The sequence below is a fragment of the Salvia splendens genome, chromosome 5 (assembly GCF_004379255.2).
Source record: "Salvia splendens isolate huo1 chromosome 5, SspV2, whole genome shotgun sequence".
NCBI lineage: Eukaryota > Viridiplantae > Streptophyta > Magnoliopsida > Lamiales > Lamiaceae > Salvia > Salvia splendens.
Window position 1 is genome coordinate 13,166,135 of NC_056036.1, and position 13,804 is coordinate 13,179,938.

Below are 13,804 nucleotides of genomic sequence, written 5' to 3' on the forward strand. Positions count from 1 at the left end.
ATAGAATCCCAAAGTGCTTGATCTGTTCTTGTTAAATTTTGTTTAGCTACATTCGCAACAAGGCCAAGTTATATAAAGAGTTCAACTTCAAGCAGTGTGAAGGTCCATTAGGGTCAGAATGAATAGGAAAGTTGGTTCGGTTCAAGGTGTTAGTGGCTCTCAAGTCTCAACACATTGAATTCGAAACATTTTGTGTACTCTGTTAGGGATTGGAGGAGTATTATGCTGCAGTAAGTAACATGTTCCTCGGAAAATCCCTCCAATTTTACCTTTTTCACTTTTATAATAATAACAGCAATGATAATGGAACTATGTAAGTCTTTCCTACAATCTACATTATTCTCTCTCTTACTTTACTCTCTCCCCACTTTAACTACTCATTTTCCCAAAACGAGTGCTTAAAAGAAGCGTCTTGCGTATGGTAGGACGGAGGGAGTATGTTTTTTAAACGAAAAAGTAAAACAAAATCTAAACATAATCCACCTTAGCAGAATATGCCATCTAGTAATAAACATAACTGCATTAAATACAGTGTTCCACAGGAGGTATCAGATTTAGATGGAATGCATCCTATGTAAGCAGAGGTGTATTCAAGCAACAATTCAGAAAACATTGAGAAACATGTGTTGAAAAGGTAAAATTCAAGTTACTATGCCACTTAAACCATTGTACCGTGAGTTAGTGAGTTCAACATTAATCCAGACCTACTGTTGAATGGAAGTCTCTTTTGAAAACTTAAGCTGGATTCTATAAAAACTTCACCCTGAGGAATCCTTCTCACACTCAGGCAAGCTACATAATACTGAAGCTTTCCAGGTGGATTGATAATTTCTAGTATAAATCTGGCGCAGTGAGAGAAGTGTATATAAGTTGAATGCAATCTCTTCAAAAAGTTAAGCTATTTGAAAACATCATCATTTAATATTTTCAACAGCAATCAAGAATACACCTCAATAAGGCCATGGTATCATTAAAGTTCCAGAGAAACCAACATACCTCCTTCAAAATCCATGGAAATTATATTTTCATTGTCCAAAATGTTTCAGTGTATAGAAATAATTAATTTCCCAACTAACCAACAATATGAGATGAGTTAAAATCTGAGTCAAAAGTGGACCTAAGATCAATTCAGATTCTTAACTACTCTTTCCACAAAAAGAAAAAAGCATATCAACTCCTACCACATTGTCAAATCCCACTCTGCAAGCTCAACCGAAACTAAACACTGATTTTTAATCATATCCCAGAATGTCAGTGAAGTGATCCAAATCAATTTTATGTATCATATATCTCAATTTCCAAGGCTCCAATACAACCTATTCCATGCACATGTAACTGTAAAGTTCATAAATAGAAACAGTATGTACTTTACCTACATTACCTTTTCTACATATTTCGTTATCCTTTGATGTACTAAACAGTCCAATAGAAACTACTAACAAAGTACTAATCTTTTGTGAACATCCACAATATCATACTCATGAAAAAGTTAAGAGGAACAAAGGAAAACCTGAGCGTTGTAGTAAGTAATGCGCTGGCGCAAGTGGTCAACTTCTCTGGTGCGATGTTCTATCAGGGCCACAATCGCTTCTTCCTGCTCATGTCTTATTCGCTCGTTCATTTCTTCATCATTGTTTTCCTCGGGTTCTTCATCTTGCCCGAGTTTTTGCGCTGTTTCTTGTGGCTCGATTTTGGGCTTCTTCAGAAGGGGATACCCATCCATACTCTCGATTTAGGCGATTATAATTCTTTGTTTGGTTTCTGTTTTAGTGTATCTCTAGATTCTCGGATAAAGCCAATGAGAGAATGGAGTGAGTGGGAGAATACGGTTTGATATTTAATCTGGAGAATTTGTAGGTAGGATTCAGATTTAGAAGAAAACAAAAAAAAATGACATGTATGAGTGATGGATTGGGGATTCCTATTAGAAAATTTTTCCCTATCCGACCTGTCAGTTTTGCGATTGTTCCTGAATAATCGAAAGAAATTGCAATATTGGCACTTTCCCGCCAAGAACAACCCTATCACATATTCCGCTCAATATATTCGCTGTTCCGTCTCAGTTCTTTTCAAAACTTGCTGACAAATTCTCGCTCTTTTACTGGAAAGTTGATAGCGCGGAAATGAAAACAGCCAAAAAAAACGAGTTTTAGCAGTTTGAAAATCGATTGAAACTGCCTTTGGATTTAAATCTTTAAATTTGGTTGTTGATAATCAATAACGTAGTTAAGAAGAGAGAGAGATTGGCATGCTAGGCGGCGGCTGCGTGTTGGCGATGGATGGAGACGCGCAGACGGCGAGAGGTGCCCGCGTAGCGAGTTAAGTGGGATGCGATAAGCAGCGGTCGACGAGGAAGAATTGGATGAAGGAGAGTGTTTAGCCGGAAATGGAAGTACAGAGGGAAGGTGAATTATGTCGCAGAGAAGAGTTTTTCAGATGCATGGAGCACTTTACTACTACAATAACGAAAATGTACTCATTTTGTTATTTCTTCCATCTATGGGAAAAACGTCATCCTCATCGGCATCTTATTAAGTAATAACGCCTACGTGGTTGGCGTTTTACATTTTCTTTTTGAATTTGTGATAATACAACATTTATTATAACACGCCTATTCTGTTGGCGTGTTCTATGAATAAAACGCATACCTAGTTGGCGTTCTTAAGCAAATATTGGAAAAATTAATCATATTTATAATTCATACATGTAGACATCACCAAACTGAACCGGCCCGGCTGAACCGACCCAGAACCGTCACCGGCGGTTCCGAACCGGAACCGGAACCGTCGTCGGCGGTTCGAACCGGCACCGGAACCGCCGGTTCCGACGGGCTGGTTCAGGTTCCAAATTTTGGCGAACCGTAACCGGCGGTTCGGAACCGGCGGTTCGGCGGTTTCCGACACAATTTCAGGCCTACTCCCTAGCCTTTTCAGAAACCACTCCCGCGGCCGCCGGTTTTGACTAAAACCGTGGACGGAAACCGGCGGTTCCACCGAAAACTGGCGGTTTCGGCGACAAAACCGCCGGTTTCCCGCCGCATTTTTCAAAATTTGAAATTTCAAACGGTCCTCAAAACCGCCGGTTCCACCGAAAACCGGCGGTTCCGGCGGTAAACCGGCGGTTTCGCCGTGTTTTTTGAAAATTTGATTTTTTTTATTTTTTTTAATCACAATTTTCCCCTATAAATACTCTCCTCCTCTTCATTTCTACTTACCTCATTCTTGTGTTAATAAGAATTTCTCTCTCAATCTCAATTTCTCTATTCTCCATCTTCATTCTCTCAAGTTGTTTACGTTATTTGCGCTCATAATTTACTCACGTTGTTCTTGTTCACGTTATTATATTCACATAAACACTACTCTCTATTCTCTACTTCCAATTTTCATAATATCATGTCTTCATCTCGTCGTGGTGGTGATCGGGGCAAGGGAATTGCCCAAGATCAAAGTGACTCTCGTCGTCGTCGTGCCCCTACTAGAGCACAAGTTGCGGAGGAGGTGGGAAGGCGAGCCGCTCTTCGAGTACAAGTAAGTTCTAAACTTCTAAGTTTTAATATGTTTTATGTTATATGTTAGGCATCTCAGCTTATATTTCAACTTAAATTTTATATTTAAGTTTAAATTTAAGTTGAGCTCAAGTCCTTTTCCTTTATTTCTTTTTTCTCCCCTTTATTTCGAATATGTAATTTTGTAAATTGTAATGAAGACTTTAAGTTTTTTGTAAGTTATAATTTTTATGTTGTAATTCGTAAATTTTAACTTGTAATTTGTAATTTTAAAGTTGTAATTTGTAATTTTGAAGTTGTAATTTGTATCAATAAAATTACATTTGTACATCGCTTCATTCTAATTTTATTTACGCAAGTTTTTTTTTACATTTTTAACTTGAATTACAATTTACAATGTAAAAAAAAAATCGGATGAACCGCCGAACCGCCGGAACCGGATGACTACCGACGGTTCAGCCGGTTCAAGTGAACCGCCGGTTCACGGTTCATGAACCGGAACCGTGAGGTCTTGGCCGGGCCGGTTCAGGTTCCACCAATAAATGAATTTGTATTCAAGAAATGAATTTGTATTCTTGAACCGGAACCGCCGGTTCCGAACCGTGAACCGGCGGTTCACGAACTGTGGTGACGTCTACATACATGTTGAACTCATTGGCTTGTTTACAAGATTTTCTTTAAAAAAAAATTTAATTAGAAACTCCAGTGATATTGGCGTTTCTTAAAATAATTTTTAAAATAAAATACAAATTCATTTCTTACTTGTAAAATATTGGTATTTGTACGTATATATAACGAACTGCTGACTTGTAAAGAAACCGAGTTTACGTACAATTCATTTCTCAATTATTGTCAAAATTACTTAAAGTTTGTATTGCTGAATAATTAAGTCAAATTATTCATATATGCAAACTAATCAATATACTAAAAAGTTCAAATTATCACATTTTATCACTACTTCTATAGATTTTTTATAGAATAAAAAATAAAGTATCATTTTAGTATATTAATTTATTATGACTACAATTTAGTTTTCTTGGAATATTAATTAATTAATATTCATAAAAAAATATGTTTTCTTCCATCTTTAACATTTTACTGTATATGTTATTGAAACTTTTGATGCATATGATTTTTTTCCATTGCATAACAAATGTAAGTGTTCTTACACTATTAGTATTTTATTTTCTTGCTTAATTTTTTAAATTATTTTTACATGTTATAAATATATTAAAAGTGGTAAATAATTAATTAATTAATATTCTAATAAAGTTCAAATTAATTAATTTCAATTTTTAATAGTATAATAGTATTAAAAAATTAAGACAAAAATAAACCTTATAAGCATAAAAAATTTCAAATAAAAGAAATAAAGGCCAATAAATTGATGAAATCTTCCATATATTGAGTGTACTTAGTTTCCATAATACAAATGATTATTGATAACACTTGTCAAAAAACTATTAGTTAGTCACACCAAATCATATTGCCAATGCCAACTTGGTTTGTCAAGACCATGGAATATTTTCTCCATCAAACACATGATGTAATATTAGTTGACATACAATAACTTACACTTATCTTTATTCTATTAAATATTCATATTTAATTCTAATAAAACCTATCCACAAATATAATGGCCAAATATAGGATATTACCAATATGCAATATTGATAGTATTATAGCGTCAGGACGTGACTTGATCCCTATCCACGACGTAGGCCAAACAATAAAATTGTTGCATTTATTCAAAAATCAAAACAATTTAGCTAATTCACATAATTCATTGGCTGATTTCCACTAATATTGTCAATAAACTAATCCGTATCGTAGAATTTTCTAAATATTGTATGATAAAGTAATATAGTTAGATTTAAAAAATGCAAGTGAAATCAGTCTAGAAGCATTTAAAAGAATAAATTAATTGCATATGTGAATAATTTGACTTAATTATTCAGCAATACAAACTTTAAGTAATTTTGACAATAATTGAGAGATGAATTGTACGTAAACTCGGTTTCTTTACAAGTCAGCAGTTCGTTATATATACGTACAAATACCAATATTTTATGAATTTGTATTTTATTTTAAAAATTATTTTAAGAAACGCCAATGTCACTGGCGTTTCAAATTAATTTTTTTTTAAAGAAAATCTTGTAAACACGCCAATGAGGTCAACATGTACGAATTATAAATATGATTTATTTTTTCCAATATTTGCTTAAAACGCCAACAAGGTAGGCGTTTTCTTCATAGAACACGCCAACAGATTAGGCGTGTTACAATGAATGCTGTATTATCACAAATTCAAAAAGAAAATGTAAAACGCCAACCACGTAGGCGTTTTTACTTAATAAGATGCCGATGAGGATGACGTTTTTCCCATAGATGGAAGAAATAACAAAGTGGGTACATTTCCGTTATTGTGGTAGTAAAGTGCCCCACGCATCCGAAAAACTCCAGAGACAAAGGGTCGGCAATGGCGGATGAAGACTACATAAATAAGCTTAGGGCTATTTGGGCTAATTTAAAATTTTTGTGGGTTTATTTTTACGAGGGAACATCATTTTTGGTCCACGAACTTTGCCAAAGTATCATTTTAGGTCCGTGAACTTTGAAAATATCAATTTAGGTCCGTGAACTTTGAGTTAGTATCATTTGAGGTACTTTTTACTATTTCCAAGTTTTTTTGGACGAAAATACCCTCAATACCTTAAAGTGTATATATTTTTAATAAATTTATCATATACTCATATTTTTTTATAAATATCTTTACAATATATTTTTGACAAATTTTCTAAATATAATTTGACCTTAAATATTATCACTTAATTTTGTGACATGCAAGTAAAATTGCTTCTTCAATTTTTTATATTAATTTTTTTTAAAAAATTGAATAAAGAACTTTCTTTAATAATAAAAAATTGAATAAAGATCTTTTTATAAATATCTTTACAATATATTTTTTGACAAATTTTCTAAATATAATTTGACCTTCAATATTATCATTTAATTTTGTGACATGCAAGAAAATATCTTTATTCAATTTTTTATTATTAAAGAAAAGTTCTCTATTCAATTTTTAAAAAAATTAATATAAAAAATTGAAGAAGAAATTTTACTTGCATGTCACAAAATTAAGTGATAATATTTAAGATCAAATTATATTTAGAAAATTTGTCAAAAATATATTGTAAAGATATTTATAAAAAATTATGAGTATATGATAAATTTATTAAAAATATATACACTTTAAGGTATTGAGGGTATTTTCATCCAAAAAAACTTGGAAATAGTAAAAAGTACCTCAAATGATACTAACTCAAAGTTCACGGACCTAAAATGATACTTTGGCAAAGTTCGTGGATCAAAAATGATGTTCCCTCTATTTCAAAAATTTAAAGAATCCGCAAATTAATAGTATTGGGTCAAGTTTTATTGGATTCATGTCCTAATCTGATTGATACGTAAAGAACCCGATAATTTTAGATTGGGTTTCGATTGGATATGGGTTGAATGCAGATAATCCATTAAAATATTTTCATTATTTTTATTATATTGTTAACAAATTATGCATTTCTTTAAATTCTTATAAATCGGGTTGAAATCATGTAAAATGAATTTTTATCATGCAGACCAGGTTTAAAAATCAGGTTTCATCGTCTAATATTAAGTTCGGGGCGTTATCGTGTCGTGTCAACACGTGTCGTTAACCAGTTTGTGTTCAGGTTCGAATGTAGCAAGTCGGATTCGTGTTCGGATTGATAACTTCCTTGATAGACCGGGTTCGGATTAGGCCTTAGCGTTGTGTCGCTATCAGGTTGATCTGATAATGACCTAACCCGCACGATTTGCCACCTCTAATTCTAAACTATGAATTTTGCACGAATAGTTTGTTTTTCATGCTTGTTTTGTACTACCATCATTTAAAAAAAATATACTAGTTTTACCATTTTGGGTTGTCTAAAAATGGAAAATTTTACACTAATAATGTGGATCTCATAATCCACTAATACTACTTTCATCACATTTTCCCTCACTGTCTCTTACGTTACTAATTGCGTATTAAAACTCTTTTCTACAATTTTGTTAATTTTATGTAGACGGAGGTGTACGACAAGGGGAGATTTTCTATTCATGTGTTCCAGATTTGTTTTTTGTGCTCGTTTTGCAATACTCCTTACATCCTATTGAAGATGACCCACTTTTCTTTTTGATTTGTCATAGTCAAAATGACCCACTACTAAAAATAGAAATATTTTTATCTCTACTTTATTTTATCATTCTTACTTTATTCTCTTTACTAACATACTACAAAATAAAATTATACAGTACTATATAAAATTTCATGCCGGCCAAGGAAAATGTTACATGCGGCATGCCTTGGGACGGATGGAGTATACGACGATGTGGAGTTTTTCTATTAATGTGATCCTAGCGTTGTGGAAGCAATTCTTGTATAATCTAATTATAATTGGCAGGGAAAATTTGTGGAAGAATTATGAGTTTTTGGCAAATTTTAGTCTCTCCCATTAGTATTTTTTTAAATTATTCATCAAAAATATGATTTTAACCTTTTTTTATGCCAAACGATTATGATTTTTTAGTTGTAATATGTTGTTCATTTAAAGCATACAGTATGTATTTTAATTTCGAAATTGTTGGCACTATTTTTTAAAATCAAATAACAACCCAAAATTTGACCAAATTCAGTATTACAGCCCAAAATTTGACCAAATTTGGTAACTATGATTATCTTCCTTGTCGTGTCTATTTCATAAAGATGCGTAACTATGAATGTCTTCCTTGTCGTGTCCATTCATATATAAGATCTTCCATATCGTGTCCATTCCGTGTCAATAACAAAATCTCTGAATAATTAATTAAACAATAATCGATTGATTAATAACATTAATTTTTTCGGATTTATTTGCTAAATATATATGTACCTTCCATTCGCTTTGATAGGACACTTATTTTTCATTATTATTGATTAATATATTCGACTGACTCATTAAAAATGAAACACTTTTCTTTTGGCGTTATCTCATTAAAAATAAATGTTTCTTAAAATGAAAATATCATCTCTACCTTTACTCTCTTTTATTTTATTCCCTCGCCATTAACGCCTTAAACAACACTACATAAAATCTGGTGTCGAAAAGCCAATGTTTCATATTTAATAGGACGGAAGGAATATATATATTTGATTAGTACTGTAAATTTTATATCATTATTATTAAGTTTCTTAATTTTGGTATTTTCAAATGGGGATCAATAGTAGGAGTACTAATCAAAGTCTTGAGATATAATATTTCCCTCGTCCTGCTTAAGATGACACGTTTTGTTTGTCCCAACTAAAATGACATTTCCTTCTTTTGAAATTTTCTCTCACCAATTAATACGTTCAATCATTTTTTCTCGTCCTTTAATACTTACACTCATCTATCCTCTCTCTAATTAAACACTTTAACCAATAACTCCTAAAATTCTGTGCCGGCTAAGAAATGTGTCATCTTAGCCGGGACGGATGGAGCAGTATGTAAGTTCTAAACGCCTCGTAATTTTATACCTAAAAATCCATTTTTAGGTTAAAAAATAGTATTCCCTCCGTCCCCGAATAAGAGTCGCTAATTTCCATTTTGGGTCGTCCCCTATTAAGAGTCACTCTTCATTTTTACCATAAATGGTAGTAGGCCTCACATTCCACTAACTCACTTCACTCATATTTTATTATAAAACCAATATAAAAATGTGGGTCCCACATTCCACTAACTTTTTCAACCAACTTTTCTCTACATTTCTTAAAACTCGTGCCCGATCAAAGAGCGACTCCTATTAGGGGACGGAGGTTGTACTTGCTAAAATTTTCGATTTCCAACTCTCCAATTGGATTGTATAAACACCAGAACAATCGGATTTATACAGTCGAAATCCTTACAAAACAATACTACTTTCGTTTCGAAATTCGAATTCATGATACAAGAATGAATCAATTTTCAACATGTTGAAAGCAAAAAAAGATTAACATTTAGAAAGCATCATGATGATATGAAGCAGTTGGTCTCACTCAAGATGATCGTGAGGCCTGATCGACATAAAGAAGGCGGCATACTGCCGGAGACGCCGATCGCTATCATCTCCGGGAGAGCGAAAGCTCAGCGTCCGCCGCGTTCTGTCAATGTAGCGGCGCCAAGCCAACTGGATGTTGACGGCCGCCCAAGTCCTCCAGTTGGAGGAGTAATACCTGGAGGTGCGTGTCAGCCTCTCGTTGGCGAATTTGTAGCGAAAGTGATCGGTTATGTATCTCAGATGTCTGGCTTCGAGGGCGAATGCTTCGGTGGACTCGATGCAGGTGAAGGTGGCTGAGGAAGCCGGGAGTCTATCCAGGAAAGGGCGGCGGAGGCACCACGACATGAGCTCGTCCCCAAAGAAGCCTCCGGGCTCTAGCATGCTTGTCGCCACCACTCCCCGGCTTAGGTTTTGGCTGCTCTGCACACGGCCCCTGACAATGAACACCATCCGTGGCACCGGGTCTCCTTCTCGTATGATCTATTTGTTGGAAATGATGGAAAATGTAACATTTTTAAGACTCTTTTGCTATTACTACTAGGAATAAAAGTAGAGTAGTACTCACTTAAGTTAAGGGCAGTTTGATAAGGTGGATAACACATCTACGCTTAGAGTTATATGATAAAAAATAATCTAAATCATAGTATACTAGTATAATGTACCCAACCAAATACGCACTCTAAATACATCTACAATTTATACTTGATGGATTGATAAATTTAAATCCTTTAATTTTTTTATCATCTAGAACTTCCCGGATTGGAATATTACCTTTTCATTTTTGGAGAACACGAGGGGTTGAACGCGGTCGCATATGTTGTCGAGGATCAGGTCATCCAAGTTGTGAAATATCGGTACCTAAATAAACATGAATCAAACTGTAAAGTGCTTCAAGAAAATGCAATGTAGTAGTCAAAGGAGGCACCTTTTTAATAAGATCAAGGCAGAGGAAGCGTTTGATGTCTCGCCTAAGCCCTTCGGGCAAGTCTTTAATGAGTTCCATCTCATCATCACACCCCAGAGTTGCCCACTTTTGATGCTCATAACGCCGGACTCTTTGCCTCAGCTCCGAGGGCAACTGTCTCCGCTTCATCCACCATTCCGTGTCACGGATCCTCAGTTGCATCTTTCGCTTTTTGGCCATCACGGCTTGCAAAAATACCTATGGTACATGAAAGTTGAATAGGTCTGTTAGAAATCCAACAAGGGGGAAACCTTTACTAACAATCCTAATCATAATTTATCTAAGGATAGATTTGCACAGTTACCTGAATGTTACCAATTAACAAGGTGAATAACATGAGGCCACTGAGGACAGTGCATATACTGAACATCACTTCCAACCAATGGCTCGTGGGCTCCAAGTCATTTCCGAAGGTGCTGCAATCAAAACACCATGTAATATTTAGCAACAAATCCTACTGACTAATTTATGTTGTTGCAAGAGCTATTTAATTATCACCTCAGAGTCATCAATCCCCAGAAAATAGGATAGAGGATCTTCACAGCGATGGAGTTGCTCGAGACGACAGGGAGAGCCCACTTGTATATCCCATACTGGAACGGTCCGTTTACATCCAAACACAAGGGTTTTCTCATGGTGGAGTTACCACCACATGGGATGTCCATACTCCCTGATTTCAGTATCTGATAGCAAACCTCCTCCGAGCAGGACAACGACAGGTTACACGTTTTACTCATATCACAGCGTTTCTTCAGGCACGATGCCACACGCTGTATGGCAAGGACATACCAGCATCCACCAGCAACCTGAAAATAGAAACAATGAATGTATAACATCCTTTTTGAAGTAACTATAAAGAATTTTATGTGGATATAAACTTACATGAGAAGCAATGAAGTATGCTATGAGATTAAGGCCAAAGCCCCACCAAATTGTACCAAATATATACCCTGTGACCTTTTGCATTCTTCTCATTAAACATAGGCAGTGATACACCTTAGGGAGGAACTGGAACAAGAAGATGAGTAGGAGAATGGTCATTATCAGCTTTATCTGCTCGTCTCTTATCAATCGTGGTACGAGTAGCCAAAATGCCGCCTGCAGCAAAATCGAAAACAAAGATGTACACTCAGATGTGTGGCTCTGAAACCTAATTTGTCACATCCAACTCAAACCACAATCTCGTAGAGCCTCTCCTCTTGCTGCTAGATTAGATGGCCTCATTGAAGCAGAAATTTCAATTTTTTAAAAATTAAATTATAGAAATGGAGGAGTACTATATTTCAATATTTGAAATTTATCAATTCTAATCTTACTAGTATTTAATTAAAATAAAATTTAGTATGACCTGAGGCAGGGGTAGAATGACAAAGACATCAAACCAGAAGCCTTTGAGGGAGCGGAGGTAGTGTGCGGCAATGACACGTGCATCCCAGACGAGCTTCCCGCAGCCGATGACGAGCGACTCCCGTGACACGAAGGCGAGGCGGAACTGCAGCCAGAGGTGGACCAGGTGCACAGCGTCGACGCACGTGCGGAGAATCGCGACCGCAGCGGCCAAGCCACCGTCCATGTAGAGGCAGGGCGATCCGCCCCGGCCGATGGAGAGCGCGTAGAAGAAGAGGGGGTCCACCGCCAGCGCCATCCCACGCGCCAGCAGAAACGCCCTGTTCCATCTCTGCACGCGCTTCGTCCGCGGGTCCAGCACGCCGCCCTGCCCCTGACGCCGCTTCTGCTTCTCCGGCCGGTTCTTTATGGGGAGCAGCGAGGAGCCGGCCGAGGCCTCCCACTCCGACTGCCCCGCTCTCTCGCTACTGGTCGAGTGGAACACTGGAACTCCCACTTGAGTGCATTCGTAGCACTCGCCGGAGCTCGAGAATTGGTGGTCCTCTCCGCCGTCATCGCCGTATTCTGGCTGGACAGATTTCCGCCGGAATATTCCAAACCACCTGCGCTGAACAAAGTTGAGTTTAACTAAATGAAATTTAAATTGGGAATTAATTAATGAATTGAAGAACCTTGAGATGTGGAAGGGGAGGTGAGGCATCTTGGTGGGTAGGAAACCATTTAAATTGGTGCAAGAAGAAGCAGAGATAATGAGAGTGGGGATGGGAGGTGTGTGGTATAATATGTAGGGAATGAAATAGGGTGATAAAGTTGATGAATGGATGTGAATCATCGGCCATGTTCTGTTCTGTTAGTAGCATATTTTGATGCTGACAATTGGTAGGAGGCTTTGTGGAGACGAGGTGAACGTGTAGGACATGCATGTCTTTTTTTTTTCTTACACTTTTGTTTAATACTCCCTCCGTTCCGAATAATTTATCTCACTTTGAACAGACACGAGTTTTAATAAATATATTGAAAAGTGAGTTTAAAAAGTTAGCGGAAAGTGAATCCTACTTTTATATATTAGTTTTAAAATAAAATATAAGTAGAAATGAGTTAGTGGAATATGAGATCCACTACAAAAAAAATGAGACAAATTATGTGGGACAGAGGAAGTAATGCTTCAAGTAAAAAAAAAGGTTACTGCAGTGCAGTTTAAAATTTGATGTTGCAACTGTCCTATAAACAGTAATTCTCGGATGTATTAGCAATTGGCATTGATTTATTTTGGCGACTTGTGTGTACTGTGTACATTTTGGACTACTCTAGAGGTTAATGACAAAGTACTTCTACTTCATCTACTCCATTCGATGTGTGTCGCAGAATTCCATATTAGGGTATTCGGTTTATAAAATTATATTCCGGGATTAAATATGCAGTACGTTTGGTTCATGAGATTCAATACCATAATTCAATCCTAGATGAATAATCATGAGATAATTAGTCATAGCTAACCCCCTGTGACTAAAACAATCTCACAATTCTATCCTATATTGTATCCTGATTTTATTTTATCTAAGAAACCGAACACCACATATATAGATGAGTTATCTATCCTACCAAATATATTCTTTGTGTATTAAATATTTCAAGGTTCACAAACTTATTTTGATCTAAATAAGGTTATTATATGTAGATATATTATATTTCAATTATTAATTACTTCCTCTATTTGGAAAAAGTATAAAGCTTTTATTAGACACACATTCTAATGCATAATTTGTAAAATAAGGGAGTAGATAAAAATAGTAAAAGTAGTGTTATTAGAGAATAAGATCCACATTATTAGTAGTGTAGTTAGATTTCTGAAATTAAAAAATTCACACTTTTCATGAACGGATTAAAAAGAAAAATATAGTTTGTACTTTTCAATG

At 35.6% G+C, this 13,804-nt stretch overlaps 1 protein-coding gene across 1 annotated transcript; it reads right to left on the reverse strand.

The window, feature by feature from the left end:
- Positions 1-9,372: 9,372 nt before the first annotated feature.
- LOC121805169 (cyclic nucleotide-gated ion channel 2-like) lies at positions 9,373-12,720 on the reverse strand. The gene is made up of 8 exons (XM_042204958.1): positions 12,560-12,720; positions 11,890-12,490; positions 11,424-11,639; positions 11,040-11,347; positions 10,846-10,957; positions 10,503-10,739; positions 10,349-10,435; positions 9,373-10,057 (listed from the first exon to the last, which is right to left on the reverse strand). Exons 1-8 carry the CDS (start codon positions 12,718-12,720, stop codon positions 9,572-9,574), a joined length of 2,208 nt encoding a protein of 735 aa, XP_042060892.1. The 3' UTR covers positions 9,373-9,571.
- Positions 12,721-13,804: the final 1,084 nt, after the last annotated feature.